This window comes from Medicago sativa, chromosome 2 (assembly GCF_051527215.1).
Source record: "Medicago sativa cultivar Bolivia chromosome 2, Bolivia_mono, whole genome shotgun sequence".
NCBI classification, from domain to species: domain Eukaryota; kingdom Viridiplantae; phylum Streptophyta; class Magnoliopsida; order Fabales; family Fabaceae; genus Medicago; species Medicago sativa.
Window position 1 is genome coordinate 4774117 of NC_140750.1, and position 21036 is coordinate 4795152.

The following is a 21036-nucleotide window of genomic DNA, read 5'->3' on the forward strand; positions in this document are numbered from 1 at the left end:
TTTCTTTTTTCGTTTTTGCACACATATGTAAAATAGAGAACCTTTTTACGTCCCGCACGAGCTTGACTCATTTAACCTGCGTCCTGCACGGGCGGAAGACCAAATTTTTTGGTTCATCTATATTTTGATCCAAGTGGGTTGAATTGTTTTGAATGAGGGTTATGCGGGTAAATCCAATGGTTAGATCATAGTCCGTTTATTTTCTATATAATTAGATACACATTTCATCACTTAAATTTTTGCCCATGATCTAAATTTATGAGTGCATTGAGGACTATGTGCCCACTTGAGCAGCAGTGATCCAATATTAGTAGAAGTTTGTCTACGTGGATTGGAACATTTTTTGTTTGACGGAGAAACGATAAGTTTCGATACATGGGTAAACATATATGCTAAAATGGTTGAAAATTGCAATGGTTTACAAAAGATAACGTGCTTAGCAAGGAATGACAACACAGGCATTGCGCTGACTGAGCTGTGGAGATTTGGGAGAAATACTGACGTGAAGACTATTAATGAGTGAGGACAATTATTAGATTTTGTAAGCTTCTGGATTTCAGTTTTTTTAAGTTGTTACATGGTTTCAGAAAACCAACAAGGCATTAGTAATACTATGAGATTACTGATATATATGCAGTGACACCATAACTTTTTTGTTTAAATACATTTTTGACTCTCCAAATATCATTGTGTGATCTGTGCCTTTCGTTTTTTTAGCGATTTTAACCCATTGTTTTCAAAGGCTTAACAAAGAGGGGTCAACCATTGCAAGTGCATGGATTACATGCAAATGCATGGATTACATCAACACAACTGTGTTTTCAATAAGAATTCACATTCAAGAATTAAACAATTGAAAAAAAGAAGAGAACATAATAAATAATCACTTCCGTCTATACCATGCTATTGAGATGAAAGTTATTGATGAGACTTTATTATTGTGTATTTACGCAACGATTCACTCAACAAGATCCTTTACCAAACATCGATCAAGCATATCAACGAGTCGTACGATGAGAGGCTGTTGCGAGGAGAGTCTTCGAATCATGAGAATCGCGACAATGTCATGGCATTTCAAGTCACAACCGATGCGAAAGGTAAATCTAAATCCACAGAAGATTCTAACAAATTCTGCAATCATTGCAACAGAGATGGGCATGACGAGAGCTCGTGTTTTCAGAAGGATCCATCATACCATAAAATTTTATGGTATCTTAAATAAATCACAATGGTCCATCATGTCATGTAACTTACATTGTCCCGACAATTTTATTCGTTGTTACAGCTGAACTATCTCCTTCCAAGATACTCCCTCCGGTCCTATTTACAAGAGAAAGTTAGGTCAACAAAAGTTAATGTATCTGGACTAAATTTTTAACTAGATACATCAACTTTTGTTGACTCAAGTTTCTCTTATAAATAGGACCGGAGGGAGTATGTGACACACCAAAATCAAAAATCTTGGGATTCAATTCACTGTCAAGTAGAATATTACTAGTTTTCAGATCCCTATGAACGATTGTTGGCTTTGAATCTTGATGAAGATAAAGTAGTCCTCGAGCAACTCCCGTAATAATGTCATATCGTTTTCTCCACTGTAAAAATTTACCTTGTGTGGGATCTAAAGAAGGATAATGTATTAAGGATAGCTCACTTAGCCATTACAATACATGTTAGCTAAATGAAGAAAAAGCTCGAAGTGTTGCAAGTTTTGTATTTGTGGTCTTACCAAAAATGAAGTGGTTCAAACTACCATTAGGCATGTATTCATAGACTAACATTCTTTCATTTCCATAAGTGCACCCTCCCAAAACACTCACAAGATTGCGGTGTTGTAGCTTGGCTACCAATCCAACTTCATTCATGAACTCTGTGACTCGTTGTTTTGAAGTTTTTGATAGCCTTTTCACGGCTATTTCTTGCCCTTGAGCCAATATACCCTGAATTTTAGTGGAAATAGTCAGGTTGATAGAGGAATTCAAAATAGGTGTTCACGCCTAAATGGAAAAGAATAAGAGGAATTATAGTACCTTGTATACTGGACCAAAACCCCCTTGTCCAATCTTGTTCTCAATAGAAAAACTGTCTGTAGCAGCTAGAATGGTATCTATATCAAAAAGAGGCGACGCTTGTTCTTCATTCTGGTTTCTATGTCCTGCTACCAGAATAAACAATTGTCACATGGCTTGAGCTTAGAATGGAAATTTAAATCACAATATGTTGTATCTCGGACTAGCTATAACTAGTATTACTTTCATTTTTAATTTTTTTCTCAAGAGTATACATCTAGATAGATCAAACAAAGATGTGAAAATGCTTATGGATGAAAAAAAAATCAACTTCTTATTACCAATAATAATAAAATAAAAGTTGAATTGCTTAAGAATCTTACCCAAATCAGAAGAGGTCTTCTGTTTTCTTACTTTAGCATACTTCATACAAATGTAGAAAATGATACACAAAACAAACACAGCCAAGGATACTGAAATAATCAGTGCGATCTTTCTCCTTTTACTGGCACTAGCAGTGGACTCTTCACAAGAATCAAGCACACACAATAGATTTAGCATTATATTACTTTCATAGTATGCTGATATAATATAAAAGAGAAATTCTGATCAAGAATACAGTTTTACATTGTATTGAAATTCAATTAAATAAATAAGTTGTTATATGCTGTTTCTGTTTGTTCAGTGCAAAACATGTCACATCAAACAGTTCAGATTGATTTCATGATATTTGCATGACATTATGATCAGAAAGAGACCTCAAAGGGAGAACAAATTTCTGAAGTGTATGTTTCTCTCTCTTTCATTCCAAGACAAAAACAGAATTTAAGTTCACAAAACATGTCATATTTAAGTGCATACCTATTTCTGAAGCAGCTAACCTTACATAAAGATCAAGTTGTAAACTATCTTCACTTATAAACAACGTAATGTCAACCAAGTTCCCAAACCAAATCAAGCAGCCATGAGGCCCTTCATTTTTGAAAAAGTTTGCATATGCAGTGCATTGAGTGCAAGAACAACATTTCAAGCTCTCCGTGTCACATTCTATAAAATTCTTGCTACTATTTATCCAGAACTGCAACAATACAGATGATTTCACCCTGCTTAATTTCTGAAACCTGTCAGCTTGTGTGCAGTTCAAAGGTGTTTTACCTGATACACCCACAAGAGCGACTAAACGAATCCTATTCGTCTTGTGATCGAGGTTTGAAGCCTTTCAAACAATCACAATAAACAGGCACATCATCAATATTACAAACACTATTTACCCCACATGCTACATAATTATCACATAAATCTTTTCTTGCCTCATACAATTTAGTCCACTAAACAATATTGCTGTCCCATATATACCTTTCCAACAGTCCATCATCCCTCATCATAAACCTTGACAAATCTATCTCCAGGGACACTACCTCATCCCAATTCCCAATACACTGCCTCATTCTTGTTGTGGCCTAAAGGCTGTAATTCCTGTAAAAGATGTCCAATCATCGGAATTAAAACCGACGCCATTCCAAATCCCTTGGCGAATCACCAACTCCGGAAACTCTATATGATCAAATTTAAGACCAGAGGTTTTATCCCAACCCCGGTAACATTGTGTCTGTTGGATAATCAATCAAAGCTTTGCCATGTGCAATTAGAAGAATCATGTTGATCTCTCCATCCATCAAGACCAAGTTTCCAGAATCTAACAGCTTTGCAAGTGGCTCTTGAATTGATCTTGATGAATTTGTAGACCATATCATGTTACAAATATCCCCATCAGCACCAATGGCTAAGCACCAAGTAGTATTTTATGGAGCTTCCTGATCTGATATTTTATGAAGGATTGATTGACAAACACAAACAAACAAACAAAAATAACAATTAGCACTTTCATTATCTTCATAAAATTTGATAAACAGTTTTGATTGGAAGAACAAAGTTGCAATTGCAGTTTTTACATCCTAATACTATGTCTATTATAAAGAGAGAGGTATATGAGTTTCAAACAAATAAAAGGTTTCTAATGGTATAAACAACTAACAAGTCAATAAGTCAGGTTACTACCTCTTATTATAAATTCACTAATTTTAATTGTTGAGAGCAGTCTATTAGAATGTGACATTTGAAAACTTTATCAATTTGAAAAAAATTAAACTGTTCTCAGAATTTTTTTTATGGTTGCAAGTTGAAACTTAGAAAAAACCAAATTTATACAACATCCCTCAAAGCCAAACCCATTGCTTTTCTTTATTAGGTTACCTGATATATAATGTGGTCTTTCTAGAGTAAAGTGATAGGCGTTGAGACCAAGAAGGGAGGGAAGTTCGTGTATGGGTAACAGGGACCGAGGTGTTTCATGCTGTAATAAACCTCAGTCATTGATTTGAGATCAAACGATTCAAATTTTAAATTTGATTTTACATAGTAAAACAATCTCAGCCACAGATTCAAGATCGGACATACATGATCTTTTCTTGCATCATGCTAAACGGGTATGTTTAGTTTGTTTTTTAGAAGAGGAAAAATTCAAACCGATTAAAAATAGTTTGTTTGATTCGGTTTTTACAATATTTTCTCACAAAATCAACCAAACTACTGAAGAACAAGTTGGTTTAGTCAAATAAATTAAAAATTTGTTTTATAAAATCTAAAACAAATTAACTTGTTTCATATAAAAGTGATTAAGAGGTAAGAGTGAAGAGAGGAAGAGATCGGATCGAGCTAGATCTGATCACTACCGCTGCTAGTGCGGAAATTGTTTAACGATGCGGAAGTTCATTTTCAAAAAAAAAAAAATGCAAATGACTCCTGGAAAAACTAGTTACACTGCATTGCAAATATCCCCAAAACAATAAGACATTGGATTGAGCCTTAGTTTTTTGAATCCAATACACCCAGAAAGAATTACCAGGATAAGAAGTTTTTGTTAAACGTAGAAATTGGTTTTGCACCAATAACATTATTCTCAATCAAATTTGAACTTACCTAGAATCAATATAACAAAAAAAGTCTACAAAAATTCAAACTTCATCACCATTCCAATTACCCTTTTCCTTTGGACCCTCTCCCAAGGCTTCTTTTGGTAAACTCCTAATAATACTTTCAAAACCATCTCTTAACTTCCCAGGCAACGCCTTATCCACATTCTGCAATTCAATATCTAGATCAAAGTCAATATGTGGACCCCACTCCCTAAAATAATTCAACCATGCTGGCTCTTTAACTTCAGACCCTAAATATTCTGCAGAAACCAATACATATTTTCCCATATCCATAACATTTCTACCTTTATTAGTGTCATCTCTTGCACCTACTCACATTTTTCCCTAGTAGATTAAGGCCAGCATGTGGATATGATGCATGGCCATGCAAAGAAGCATAAACAATAGGTCTTTTTGTTGGAAAATCAAAACTACTAGCATCACTTTGGAACTCAAGTTGAGATGAATCAATCCATTTACCAGCATTGTGTTGAGAGAAGTAGATATGCCATAATTGACCATCGAAGTTACTTACCCTTAATGTCACATGCTCCCAATCACCAACATGTTCACCTGCTTTTCCTAATTTAATATCTATAAACTCTACTTTAGCTCTTCCAGGTCCATTGAAAGGATAAAAAACCCACATAGCAATATCAGTGAATGTTCCTCCATACATTGGTTTCACATGTACATATGATTCTGCACTTTGTAGATTACCTTTCTTGACTCTCTCTTTGTTTGCATTAACAAAAAACCAATAATGTTATTGGTTTTTGTTTAAATTTCCATTTTTCCGGAATCATCAGAATTAATTAACGACGGAGTAGTATAGAGCAGAAGTGTTGAGTGGTGGAATAGGAAGTTCTGTTGTAAAGATGACTACTTTACAGTAACCAAGGTGAGTTTATGGCGACAGCCTACTCCAGTACAATTATACAAATAATATTCTTTATCAAGGAACACACACCCACATAGCATAAAATCATTTCATGTATCCACGTGAGCATGAAGCATGATAAACATAATGTTAATGATCAGAAAAGACCACCATCTCTTAAACAAATCAACATATTCTGCATTGCTTCTTCAATATGGTCCACATCTAACTTCAAATGACTAACGCGTCCGACACCATTCCCTGTACGATGCAAAAGAAAGTTCATTATTATCCACAAAATCGCTCTAGCCAATGTTATGCTATCACATAATAACAATAATCTAAAAGGATGGTCCTGGAAAAAATGTAAGTAAGACACAAATGAATGAGTCAGACTATTTGAAGCACAAAGTTATGAAGCCAGTATAGGAATAATGCCATATCTGGAAGAAAAGAAAAAAAAAATCCATTTCAGATAAGTGAAGAACATATACACATATAGGAAGGAATAGAAGGTTCTGTCAGAGAGAGAAGTACAGAGGGGATATTCAACAAACTTGGGATATTCAACAAACTTCCCACCCTAATTCCTAAGCATCCGGATGATGAGCCTTTTGTCCTGACTCTGCTGCCAGATGGCCTGCTGCTTCAGAATTGGTTATTTGTTGACTTTGAAATTTTGAATCATAATATTACCACCCCCGTTACAAACAACCTTGTTCTCAAGGTTGAAGTTTGTTAGAATAAAGAAAATCTTTCTATAATCATTTAATTGTACAACCTCCTAGATTAATATTCCTAGAATATACAACTTCCTAGGTTAGTGTTTATTAAATAGGCATCCTAAAGCTAAAACAAAATTTGTCTCTACACTTTCAGACTAAAGATTTGGGGCCACCAAAATTTTTTTGCAGGCTGAAGTTGCTTAGTCTAAGACCAAGTGTGGCTATTACTCATCAAAAATATGCTCCTGACATTCTTGAGGAAATTGGTTTGCTTGATTGCCGACCTAGTGACACTCCAACGGATCTCAACGTCAAGCAACTATCAGGTCAGAGGGGGCCATTGAAAGGCCCTGGTAGATATCGACGTGTGGTTGGCAAACTTAATTACCTCACACTGACTAGACAAGACATTACTTGTGTTTTTACTGTGGTTAGCCAATTTTTAAATGTTCCGAGTGATAACCATTGAACATTGTGATTCACATTCTTAGGTATAGATAGTGTGTGGGTCGGGTGAAGGATTGCCTTATGAAAACAAGGGTAACACTAACTTTTAGGTGTTTTTTGAAATTCTCTAAATTCATCTTGGACAAAATGCTTAATAAATTTCCATCAGTTTGATAATTCTCAAAATTAATCATGCAAACAATGGAGTTCAGCTAGAAAGATTCGAGTTCCCTCAAAAAATTACATTACCTCAAAACATCCTCTCATTCAAACACACTCTTAGGCTATTATCATGCACAGATTGATAAGCAAATACACATATGTAAGTTGACATTAAAAAAAAAAAAAAAAATTCTAATGGAAGTAAATATCAAAACAAAGACATCTTACATTTCAAAGTTTAGACTTCAACAAACAACGCATCCTTGACGCAAGAAGAGTTTCCTCTCACTTTCACTAAAACGAAAATGAGATGGAACTGTTATCTTTCTCAATGATGGCCTTGAAAGTAGCATTGAGACAACGACATTGGTATGCACATTCAAACACTGCCATAAATTGATTTCTCTCAGCTGCGTGCAATTTTCTACCACATATTTCACTCCCTTCTCTGTGCATCCAAAACAATTATTTAATAACAATTGCAAAAGCCCACAACAACTCTTTGAGATCGCATGGAGTGATCTGTCATCAACTTTTGAAAATGACAAGTTCAACATCTTCAGCTTGGGAACTTCAAAGTCCATTACAAGTAGCTTCACTCTTGAACATAACGTTAAATTCAAAAGACTAATCTTACAACATCTTCTTAAAACTTGAACAATACCCCTTCTTCAGATATGCCTCTGCAAGATTCCAAATCAAGCAGGTGCAAATTGGGGAAAAAAGAAGCAAACCTTATGATGCTTTCATCACTTAACCATGAATTGGAAGTCAAATAGAGAGACTTTAATTGAGGGTAAACTCCAAAATCCATCAAATAATTGTAATTCTCTATGCTCTTACACCCAATTTTTTCCATTTTGATCTCACCAAGTGAAGGACATTTTCCAAGGAGTGCAAACAAGGCTGAACTTGTGACCATCCGACAACGACTAAGGTTTACCGACACCAAACTAACAAGAAATGAAGACAACTCTACAACATGGTGATCATTCAAAAATGCGACGCGTTGAAGATCCAAATGTTGGATAGATCATAGATTGACACTTGGATAACAAATTAAAGATTCCAGCATAACTATAGCCACCGCAATCACAAAGGACAATCCTTTTCAAAGGAAGACCTGCAATTGCAATAGTAGAGAGCAGCTCATCCGAGATAGGCCAAAACGACAAATCAATACAAGTCAAACCCTTCAAACTCACCAGTAAGGAGTGGATGGTTTGTGGAGTCATGGATATGGGAAGGGACAAAGACCTCAATGTTGTTTGTTTCTCACGGAAAGCAGAAGCAATGCCTCCTTTGGTTATTTCATAATGATGAAGCACGGTGACCTCTTCGAGAAGCTTGCAGTTGTTAAACAATTGAAGAATTGAATTGTTGTTGAGGTAGTAATGACGAGAGAGAGATTAACCTTTCGGAGTTTGAAAAGGGCCAATGAAAGAGCCTCAAGCCCATCGAGGAAGTTACTTCTGTTAAAGCTACAAAGGGTTGATGATTTGGGGTCACTGAGGTCAAGTTGTTGGAGTAAAGGAAAACAATCCGCAATGAGGAACAAGTAAGTGCTGTCAAAAGAATGTAAATTGGAACAAGTGAGAGAGGTCAAAGTTGTAATGTTTTGGGAGAAAGCTCGGAAGCCATTAGAGGGAATGGTGGGTTGATGGGAGAGATTGAGTGAGATAAGGCAGAGAAGTGCATCGAGGTCACCGTGGAAGTTGGTGAAGTCGAGGGAGGTAAGGTTTGTGAATCTATGAAAAAGGTGACAGAGGAAAGGGATTGTTGGAACAAATATAGTGAGAGAGAATCGGAGACGGTTGGTGATGAAGAAGAACTGTTTAGAGACGAGGGAGATAGACTTCAAGCAACAATTAAGATCATAGTCATCGCCTTCGTCGAGGAATTTGAAGACACATTCCCAGATTTCATCCGGTAAATATAAATATTTTACTGCTTCTGCCATTGTTTTACTTCTCTTCTTTTCCATTGTGAACTTTCAATGAACACAAACAAACAACTCAAGCTTGAATCTTTGAACCTACAGAAGAAAATTCAGTAATGATTGATTCGCTGGAGCTTAGTGGGTCATTCTAATTTCATTCGCTGCCAATACTGAAAAAGACAAGACAAGACAAGAACCTAGTTTGTGGAAAATAAGGATTGTTTGTTACAGTTCGGAAAAATTGAAAATTGATGATTACTAACAAAAAAGCAAAGAAGATTGAAACTGACCATTCACTGATTTACTTCTCTGTGAGGCGACGGAGATAGATTTCCAGTAAGAGCCGGCGGTGCACCTCCACAGTCCACACCACTGATTTCAGTCGTTAGGTAAAATTGGTTTTGATTTAGCTAGCTTGTATGATATAAAAATAATTTGTTACAGTAAATCATAAATATATTTGTTACATCGTAACAGTGTAGAATATCTTCCTTCAAAAAAAAAAAAAAAACAGTGTAGAATATCTATACTTATAATTTTATTTTTTTAAAATTTTTTTTATTTATAATTTTAATCAAAATGAAAATAATTTTAATCAAATTAAAAAATTATTATTCATATTTTATATAGACTAATATGGATTGTTCATCTAGGTAATTATATATATAGACATACAAGTATTTTTTTTTTAAAGATGTTTTTTTATTTTTTTCAATTATACCTAATTTTCTTATAATACTAATATTCTCTTGTTAATGTTAGTAAAAAAGATAAAAAAAAAATATATTATATTATATTTGCTATATTATTGATGTCATTGAAAATAATATACATATTTTTTTTAAAAAAATAAATATGGTTTATTGGATTTGTTACAGTTCAGAAATCACAAATATTTATACTTATAATTCTAATAAACATTTCATATAAAATATCATTCGTAATATAATATATAAAGAATGACGAACACATGAGTACTTGTCTTTGACTATATCACCCCTATCTGATAAGTGAAGGAGAATGAAAAACTTTATCTTTGACTATATCTCATTCAGTTTTCAAAATTGTTGGTAGAATGTGGTGATTTACTATCGATAAAAGTGCTTGAGAAACCACCATTTGTATTGAGTTTGTTAATGGTACCACAGTGCTTGAGAAACCACCATTTGTATTGAGTTTGTTAATGGTACCACCAATTTCTTGTTTAGAAGTGATAAAACCTTAGTAGTACTAGTACAAACAAACATACACGGCAGACAAAATCAACAGAGAAATATGCAATAACATAACTACGAGAATTACAAATTGTCCTCTGAGTTGGAAAATTGCTGAGGTTACCATTGTTAAATTTTTATATCAACACAAGATCCATACAAGCATGAAACACAAAAACTCCAAACACAACATGAACCCAAGTTGGAGTAAAAAGCATCGCTAACACTTTTATTCATCTATTGATAGATTATTCACTTGATTCAAACCATAAACACATGTAACAAAAATCACAAACAATATCATTCTAAGCAAAATGAAACAAACAAGATAGTAGATATCAAGTGATTAAATAAAAGCCAAGTTTATGTAGGTAGAGCTGGAAAATTACAGTCACCAATAAGGTGAGTTTATGGCGGTACAATTTTACAAATAATAACATTCTTTATCGAAAGAAACGCACAACATCAAATGTTTTTATGTTTCTAGGGGCACAATAAATAACTCTCGAATACATCTCTATGGCTTGAGTCTTCTATCTTTGATCATATCATTCATTTTTCTTGTTGTTTTGTTTAAGCATTTTTTCAACTTCCCCACTATATGGTGAAGCGTGATAAGCATACTGTTGAAGAACAGAAAATACCACCATCTCTATACAAACCAAAATGTTCTGCATTGCTTCCTCAATGTGTTCTACATCTAACTTCAAATGACGAGATTGAATCACGCCAACTGCTACTAAACCGTCCAGCACCAATCCCTGTTAGAGCCAAACAAAGCGATCACATATTAACAATAATAATCTAACAACATAGTTCAGGGCAAAAAAAATGTAATAAGACAGACACAAATGAATGAATCAAACAATTTGAAACACAAAGTTAAGAACCCGTTATAGGATTAGCAACAACTGCCATATCTGAAAATGTAAAGACCCTACCATCAGAAAAATCTTAATAGAATGTAACTAGTAGATTACCAACATTTAAATTCATAACTACTTGGGGTTTAAAATTGTTGAGTATGGCTCATAGTTACCGGCAAACCCCAATTTGGAATGTAGTATTTAAATACAAGTTGTACATCGTAATCCATAATCTTTTACTGATAATACAAGGGACCTATGTCGTCAGAGACATAGATAAAATTGGCCAAACTTTGTTGCCATACACCATGTGTTTATTGCCTGCTTATTATTGTTTCTTTACTCTTTTGAACCTGATTGCCTTTTCTATCAAAAATTTGAGACATAAGATATTTTATTTCTAACAAAATCTTTCATAACACTCAGAAAACAGTTACACTAAAACAGTTACACTTTTGGCTTGACATTACTGGCAGACAACTTCAGCAGTCTCAAAAGATTGTGTCACCATTAGTCTCAAGAAAAAGATTTTTAGACCATGCAGATTATGGGCCAGAATCACTAAAACGTTAAAGAAAACGAAGTTAAGAATCAATTGACAGGCTAATTAATTGGATTGATTCTGTGTATATCAGTAGTTTCTGCATTTGCTTTACTGTTTGTCCACTTAAATTCTATAGTTGTTTTTATCGGTTAGCAGTGCAGTTGCTAGCTAGTTAGGCAATCCAACCAACTTTTTGTACTATATAAACCTGAGTTTTCAAACTGAGATAATCAGAATAGCATTTTTCACATTTTCAATTCTAAACCTATTATTTCTCTCAAATTCTCCCTCATAAACTTCGTTAAATATGAAAATAAAAAACTCCACAGCAGTCGATATTGTATCTTCTGATTGTTCAAAATTTGGTTATTCAAAATTTAAATCTTATCTTCTTCTAACACAAAGTAATATGTGAAGATTTTTTCTTCTAACTTTTCTATATGTTGTCACTGTATTCAGCGTGTCCTATATACATTTATAAATGATAATAAATTTACCTGCCAAAAGCAGAAGAAAACTATTCCTTTGATGCAAAGAAATTTCGCTAGAGGTTTGTGTGGTTCCAGTTCTTTTGCAAAGACATGGTAAAATATCACCAGAGAATACAATGCCAAGGACACAGAAATATTGAGAATGATGGTAATTGTCCAGCTCAACCAATTTGGATAGAGCCCAACCAGCTGTAATGTAATCATCAAAATGGAGCACACTGGACGGATGACAACAAACTGCCATGTCCAGTATTTTAAAAGCTTCAGATTATGGTGGTTCAGCCGAACAGAGTGAGGCTGCAAAAGAGTCGATTTACATTAGTGTGAATATACCATAGTCTCAATAACATTTATATATTAACAACTAATGATCGAATACTCAATTTAGTCCTTGAAATTATAAGCGTTAAACAATTTGGTCCCTTGGTCCTTGAAATCAACAGTCCAAAATAATCCATAAAATTGAAATACTCACTCACATTAGTTCATCCAGGACAACTTCATGGTCTTAATTGACCAACCCAAAAGGACTAATGTGATCATTCAATAATATCAATGACTATTTTGAGACTTAAATAATTACAGAGACCAAATTGTCCGACACCTATAATTTTAAGGACCAAGGGTCTGTTTGGTTTGACTTATTTGAGTTTATCTGCTAACATAAACACTTATGAAACTGTTTGGGAGAGCTTATGACATATTCATAAGCTGTTTTCAGCTTATTTCCATAAACTCTCTAGCATAGCTTATGAAAACAACTTATAGTTTATTTGAAAATAGTTTGACTTTACTTTATCGTTTGTTACAAAAATAGCTTATACATAAGCACCAATATGATAAGTGCTTATGTTATGAGCACTTAATTAAGCTGTTTGTCCAAATAGAGTCTAAGTTGTTGATTATTCACTCGTTTGTACTAACTGAACATAGATACAAAAAATTTCACGAAGATTCATTCACTCCCAAAATTGTCAGTACAAAAAATCAAACCATACCTGAAAAAGTGTCATTGGAAAAGAGTGATGAATTTCCCTTCCTTTAATTTCATCAGGCACAATATTTCTAGTAATGGAAATATTCAAGTAACTATACATCAAGGACAAAAACTTAGCAATAACAAGAGCTTCATAACATTCTTTAATAGACTCCAAAAGAGTGAAAAACTCTTTGCTTCCTCTAATATCCAAGAGACCAACAAAGGAAACAATAGCATAAATAGGAGCCATGAGAATGATAATGATAATAGCTTTTTGTTCTTTTGGATTCTTCCAATAGAAAAGATGCTGAGACAATAATTGCAAAGTGAAATGCATAGAAAGCATGACACAAAATGCAGATCCATACACAGTAATCTGTGCAGGACTGAGTTGAGTTAGATCCATCACAACACAATAACTCAAGATTGAATCTTTGAACCTGAAAATGAAAATTGAGTGATGATTAATTCGTTTGAGCTTATTGGGTCACTGTAATTTCGTTTACCAATACAAAAAACACAATAACATAGTTCGTGAGAAATAAGGATTCGGAAAAAGTGATGATGATGATTAGTAACTAAAAAGCAAAGATTGTTGGATTGAATGAAACAAACCTTAATGTAATCGCCGGTGAGGTGAAGCAAGCTTGTTTGACTCACAAACGTTGTTTTGTTTCAATGGCACTGCCAAAGGAGTAGAGTGAAATGGTCAATGTTGGTGTTTAACGATAATAATAATCTAAGATATAATGAGTCACGTGTTGTTGTACCAATCAGATCTAAGCATCAATCAGTATACAGTAGAAACTCTTTAATTTAATACTCGGTAAATTAATAAACTCTCTAAAATAATAAATTTGTCCGGTCCCGACTTAGGCCAATGTAAAAAATTGAAAAACTCGATAAAATAATAAGATAATAATTTTTCGGGAGATCCCTTTATAATTTTCGGTCCCAAGAAAATCATAAATTAATAATTCATAGAAACTGAAAAAAAATATATTAAGAATACATTGAACACATTTGTTCATCTTGTTTATATTTACTGTACTTCAAAAGTCATTATTGATTTCCAATGCATATGAATACAGTAGTTACTAATTTACGTTGAGTCCCAAGGTTCGCTGCAACGTAATTCTAAGAGGCATAGACTAATTTGCCTTTTTGTTTGGTATGTACAGTATAATTACTTAAAAACTCTTTAAATTAATAATTATTAATTTATCCATAAATTAATAACTCTCTAAATTAATAAATTTCTCCGGTCCTGACATTATTAATTTATAGAGTTTTAACTGTATTTTACTATAAAGTTTTCTTTTAAGGAATTTAGTATAAAGTTTTGAATGGTTAAAATCTTTTAATCACATTATTTGACCACACAAACATATTGACAGAAAGTAAAAAGGAAACTTCTCAAAAAGATAAAAAGAAAAAAAAATTATATTTTAAAAAATAATTAAATTGTTTATATTTTCATGTGTATATGTCTAAATACTATGTTTAAATGATTCTGATCAGGGAAGTATATTAAGTTCTGGTGAAGCTCACATATTATATAATTGGAAATGTATCTGTATGTGATACATATTAGATAGTATAGTATCAGATACCGATACCTCGCATGAGATATCGATACATTAATTCGTGGATAGGCATCCAAGAAATATCAAAATTATTTATTTTAAAAAAAATATTTTATAAAAAACATGTTAGATGTTTCAAGGATGCTAAAGAACATTTGAATGAGATGATAATAGATCTCTTCTAGTTTAACTGGAGGTCGTGGAATCGAATCCACCTCGATTAAATCTCTTGGGAGAGAGTTTTGTTATCCATACATAGAGGTTCTACCCGACTCGAGAGATTAATATCTACAATTACGTGCGGAGCATATCTAGTTAAAAAAAAAAAAAAAAAGATACCTCAAATATACACGCATATACGTGCTTATAATACAAATTTAGGATACATGTAAGAAATTAGTGAAGATATACATGATTGATCTCAATGAGAGAAGAGACTTAATTAGTAAATCTTAAACAAACTTATTTTGAAAGTGTATAGCAATCTAATAAAAATATATTGAATTATTTATAGTTGCTTAAAATAAGTTCCTTCCAACTAGAAAAATTTCAGCCAATCATCTCTGAATTGACCCTCTCCAGAACCCCTCTCTCTCATTTCAATGATCTTTTTATCAATAAGTTCACCAACTTGAATTTAATTCTTGAACAAACATAGAAGAAGTTGATTTATAGCTAGCATGGTGAGAAACGACATGGACGGACTTGTAGCTTAAAAAGTGAGGGTGTCAACTCATATTTTTTTTTTTAGCAAATGTCTAAACTCTTTTATCATAGTATGAGAGCCGGATTAAAATTATAATATGTAAATTGGAATCCAGCACACATTAAATGCGAGGGTGAATATTAAAGTTGATTGTTTATTTGAAGTATAACATTACTTAAGTTCACGAATTATTAGATGTATATATCTGTTTGGACAAGGAATCTTTAAACTAACTTTCAAAATAAAATTCTAAGTTCATCTAACAAAAATTCATACCAAAGCGTAGGTGTGCGTTTGGGGTTTGGGTGTTAACTGTTGCATTGTATATCATAAATGATTTTGCTATCAAACATAGCTCAATAATAGAAAGCATGTCTTTTTCTTCAAAATAAAATAAAATAAAAAGCATGTCTTTGTTGAATAATGTCAGGCCAAAATTTATTGTGCCAACACATTATCAGTTTGAGTTGGATGCAATATATGAATATTGCTTTTAAAATTTACGACATAATACAGTTAAAGGCTAAAATATGGTATTGGTCCCTGCAAAATAGGCCAGTTTTGGTTTTAGTTCCTGTAAATTTTTTTTATAGTTTTTGGTCCCTGCAAAAATAGGTCAGTTTTGGTTTTAGTCTCTGCAATTTTTTTTATAGTTTTTGGTCCCTGCAAAAATTTTTGTTTTTGGAAATAGTCTCTGACCCCAGTTATGTGATGATTTGTCACTTTTATAAATTAAAAAATAATTATTGTATCTGTTTTATTATTATTTTTTAATTAAAAAATAATTATTGTTATATAAATTATAAAAAATAATATTCTTTTTATTAAGTAAGCACATATGCCACATATGCACAAAAGTGACAAATCATCACATAATTGGGGTCATGGACTATTACCAAAAACAAAAAATTTTGCAGGGACCAAAAACTATAAAAAAAATTTTGCAGGGACTAAAACCAAAACTGGCCTATTTTTGCAGGTACCAAAAACTATAAAAAAAAAATTTGCAGGGACTAAAACCAAAACTGACCTATTTTGCAGGGATCAATACCATATTTTAGCATACAGTTAAAATATGTTAACAATCTTTTTATAAATAAAACTTAATTATATTCGTGTAAAATATGTATTGATCATTTTTCATTTATATATAATTTTAATGTTCACAATTTTAAAAAATAATAATAATACTTGTGATCAAAACCACACCACTATAACTACCACCAACCACCACACTATAACTTACACCACCACTACCTCCACCAACCTTCTCGCAGCACAGCTACCACCACCACAACAACAACCAAGTAAAACCAACACTATTTGTGACCATCCTGTGAGCCGTAATCACGTCCACCTAGCCACCACACAACCACCACGAAAAGCTAACGTGACAACCACGAAAACAGTCAGAGAAAACGGCAAACCTCCAACAACCACCTTTCACCACCAATCCACAACAAATCACTGCACCAACAACCTTGTGCACCACCATTACCGCTGTCACCGCTGACGACACTCTATCATCACCTGCAAACCACTACTGCATCACCACCACCACACAAAGACCTCCACCCGAACCACCACCACATCACCACGAAATTCTTGAACAACACCTCCACCACCAAAGCAAACCACCACAACATTGCCACATCCACCTCCTTTCACCGTCAAAACCGTGACTTACACTACCACAACACATCAACAGGAAACTACCAGATCCGGATTGAGTAGGACCACAGAAAACCTAAAACGAAACAACAACAAAACATGAACAAAAAGGAACAAAAAATACAATGGCTGAACACAAAAATGCCGCCGTCATTGCGAAGACAAGAAAAACCACCAGCAAAACACACAAGACCATCAGAAACCAGCAACCTAAACACCGGCGCCGACAGATCTGACGAAAAGAGGTGGTGCGGAGGACAGGAGTCACTCGTCGCACCACCACATCTGACCGGCTACATCTTGAAAAATGACGGATTGGCTTGGATTGGGGTGGAAGAAGGTGACGGTTGGGTTCTTTAAGGTTGTTAAAGAGCGTCTGGGTTCTTTAGGATTTCTTTTTGAAGCCCTCTCAGAATCTTGTCTCACGATTTTTATACCCTTAATTTTTTTTGGATATGTGCATGTGAAGTTCTTAACTTCTTATAAATATTAGATAAAATATCATTAGAATTAAAAAAAAATTGTGATAATTTTTTTTTTTAATATGAGAGTATATGTGGACTATTAATATATGATATGATATGATATGGATAACCTCTATTTTTTTATACGGATATTTTCTATTTTGTGGTATTTAGACTTCATAGGATTACACTAATAAGTGTCAAAACAACTTAAAGAAATATAACCAAGTGATTGTGCTCAAGTGGTTAATGATCTCTTTATAGAATAAATTGTTCGAGAGAAGTCGAGTTCGACTTACGATTCAAAACCAAAACCACATTTAATCAAATTTTTTGTTGTTAACCGTTTAGCAGAGAGATACTGAGATTGATTTGATCTTAGCATCCCTCTCACTCAAAATAGAAGCAAGTAAATATCAAAGATTTTCACAAACCACAAACCCTAAAAAATAAAGAAAAGGAAGGGTAAGTAAATCCCAAAAAATAATTAAAAAAATAGATGATAACGTAAAACTTAGAAGAAGAAAAAGAATCATTGACTAGGTCATGAAACAACAAAATAAGAAGGTAAAAAAATAATATCAAAGATGAATCAGTTTGGAGAAGAAATAATGTTTAAGAGAAGAAAACAATATCGCATCCTCTTACCTTGGGACTTTGCTAAAGGATTTCTTCAGATCCTTGCAACAGAACAATCTAAGACTAAGTTTCCTATTTTTAGTTAGTTGCAACTGTTATGTGCATATAAATAAGACTCTAATGTGTTGTTCAAAGTGTGATTTCAATATACTTTCATTCAATAAAATATGATAGACCACTTTTCTAAGTCCTAAAACAATTTGATTCTCTAATCCTCTCTTGTGAGTGATAGTATAATCCGTGTGTTACCCCTACGTAGTGATTTTTCCCAAACCACCTGGGTATAATGGCCCCACACGTTACCAGCAGCACATGAGTTACTATTAGAATCATAGTTGGCTTTCTCATTCACCCACAAACCCACTGCATCTGTGCCACTCATGTCGCCGGAGCTCCACGCTATATTCTCCCCGTAACGGCCACCGGAGTGGATCAGTTTACAATCACCCTTGCGTTGATTAGCATAGTTTTGGGCAAAAGTAGCAACAGTTTTGTTCCAAACAATATTTGGAACACCAACCTCGGATCTTGCTGCGTTGTGGGCGTTCACATAGTCTGCTGGTGAGTTTTGGGCATGTGCTACATGACCAATAATGAGTAATAAGGCCAATAGAGAAAATGAACTCATTTTTGTTACTATATAAATGGTATATATATAGTAGGTGTGTGATGAAAAATGTCAGGGCTCTTGTAGTGTATTTTTATTTTTATAGGGATTTTATTACATAAAAACTTCCATATGAGCAGGTTATTATGTAAGAAAGAAAAATGCCAAGAAGGGTAATGAAATTTTCCAAAATGAAATTTGGCTCCTCGCTCTCCACTCACTTGTAAGGTAATCCTCACGGGTGGATTAGATTACAAGGCACATTGACATTGACTTTGACTTTTAGTGTTGGTTGATTAAGAAATTGCTGTTTTTTAATTGTTCATTGATATGGACTATTGAGTAAAAAAAAAAAATTTGTTATGGACTATTCAACAAAAAGGAAATGTCTCCTAAAGAAACAAAAAAAAAGGTGTCTTGATTTGTTACTATGTATTTGAATTGAATTTACAGTGGAAAGTTTATATGGTATGATCTTATAATCAACATAGAGTTGTTTGTTAAAAAATTTCTCGGGAGTTTATAACATTTTTTGATAGGCTGCTTGAGCTTAGGATTATCATTTTTTTCTTCTTCTCAATTTTTTCCATATTATCTTCATAAAAAAAACTTTATAACTAAATAAAATATTCTTTTTACATCATTTCATATTTATTAGCTAATTTAATCTCTTATTTTTGCCTATCCCTTTACTTACATTAATAAGCTTATCATGTAACCAAAAACACTAAAAATTGTAATAAGAGAAAATCTTATCTAACATTTTTCGGCCACCCCAAAGTTGTTGTGCTTGAGTTTATCTCTTTTAGAAGCCATATTTGTTTTAGAGGAATTTTATTTACTTTATACCGCCACTCACTATACCTATAGCCCAAACATACGATATTCCAAATGAAATCTTAGGGGGTGTATTGGATTAAGATTTTAAAAGACTATTTTAATAAAAAAAAAGTCTTTAAGATTTTAAAAGACTGTGTGAGATTGTATTGATTCTGTGAGATTTTAAAAGACTTTTTATGTAAAAGACTTTATACACTCAAGATTTTAATGAATTTATCACACTGACTTTTAAGGATTTCAAAGGATTTTATGGGATTTTAAAATTTTAAAGGATTCAATGAATTTTAGGGGAAAAAAGAACAAACTTACAAGCGTGAATGATAACAATAATGAACAAATAAATTCTAGCGTTTGAATAAAGAAAAATAAAACCAATAAAAAATTCTTTTACTATTGATTTTAAAATTTTAAGGATTTTATGGATTTTATAAGATTTTAAGGGACTAAAAAACACTCTTAACACATTATTCTCCATACACATTTTTTATTTGTTAAAAATGTTATTCCCACAAAATTCAATTGTACATATTTAAAATTATGACAGCCCTTACAAATTTTTCAAAAAAAAATATTGTGTCAGCCCTCATTTTGCGTTTGAAATTAGAGAAGTCGTTTGAGTTTTTCTAAGAGAGGTGAGAGAGAGAGAGAGAGAGAGAGAGAGAGAGAGAGAGAAGAGAGGAGGGAGAGGGAGAGAGAGAGAGAGAGAGAGAGAGAGAGAGAGAGAGAGAGAGAGAGAAAATGGAGAGATAGAGATATGAAGAGAGAAAGGAGAGAGGGGGGATGGGAGAGAGAAAGGAGAAGAAAGAGATAGTAACTTTTAAATGAAAAACAATCCCAAGAAATCTCATCTTTTCATGAAAGACTTTTTCTTGTTAAAATTACACTACAAAATCCCACAAAATCCATCAAAATCCAATTTATTAAACAATCCTTCGAAATTTGAATGATTTTGAATACCATGAGACTTTTTTTAAGTGATGAAAAGTCTTGATTGAATACCTCAAGACTTTTTTAAAATGACAGAGTCTTGATTGAATACCACAAAACTTTTTTTAAGTTGCAAAAAGTCTTGATTGAATACCACAAGACTTTTTCATAATTAAAAAGTCTTTTAAAATCTCATAGAATCCTAATCCAATACATCTCCCTTAATTTTAAAATACTGAACGATTTTTTCCCCCTTTAAAAATCAAACACTATTAGGTGTTTCCATATCAAGTATGATCATATTTGATTTTGTAATAAATTAGAAGAGAAATGATATTTGTACAACCATTTTGGCACAACTTTTC

General features: G+C 33.2%; 2 protein-coding genes and 2 pseudogenes across 4 annotated transcripts; all 4 read right to left on the reverse strand.

The window, feature by feature from the left end:
* LOC146943824 (G-type lectin S-receptor-like serine/threonine-protein kinase At4g27290) lies at positions 1–5663 on the reverse strand (annotated as a pseudogene). Its single transcript, XR_015027990.1, has 7 exons — positions 5318–5663; positions 5030–5244; positions 2871–3964; positions 2393–2533; positions 2031–2155; positions 1730–1940; positions 1–1621 (listed from the first exon to the last, which is right to left on the reverse strand). The product of XR_015027990.1 is annotated as a G-type lectin S-receptor-like serine/threonine-protein kinase At4g27290 (transcript).
* On the reverse strand, positions 4813–9534 carry LOC146943825 (uncharacterized; annotated as a pseudogene). The gene is made up of 3 exons (XR_015025756.1): positions 9428–9534; positions 7427–9334; positions 4813–6125 (listed from the first exon to the last, which is right to left on the reverse strand). The product of XR_015025756.1 is annotated as an uncharacterized LOC146943825 (transcript).
* Positions 9535–10697: 1163 nt separating this feature from the next.
* LOC146943826 (uncharacterized) lies at positions 10698–13948 on the reverse strand. The gene is made up of 4 exons (XM_085742098.1): positions 13847–13948; positions 13251–13671; positions 12259–12549; positions 10698–11112 (listed from the first exon to the last, which is right to left on the reverse strand). Exons 2-4 carry the CDS (start codon positions 13635–13637, stop codon positions 10900–10902), a joined length of 891 nt encoding a protein of 296 aa, XP_085598224.1. The 5' UTR covers positions 13638–13671; positions 13847–13948; the 3' UTR covers positions 10698–10899.
* A 4472-nt stretch (positions 13949–18420) lies between these two features.
* On the reverse strand, positions 18421–19031 carry LOC146943827 (pathogenesis-related protein 1C-like). Its single transcript, XM_085742099.1, has one exon. It carries the CDS (start codon positions 18923–18925, stop codon positions 18506–18508), a length of 420 nt encoding a protein of 139 aa, XP_085598225.1. The 5' UTR covers positions 18926–19031; the 3' UTR covers positions 18421–18505.
* Between the last annotated feature and the right edge of the window lie 2005 nt (positions 19032–21036).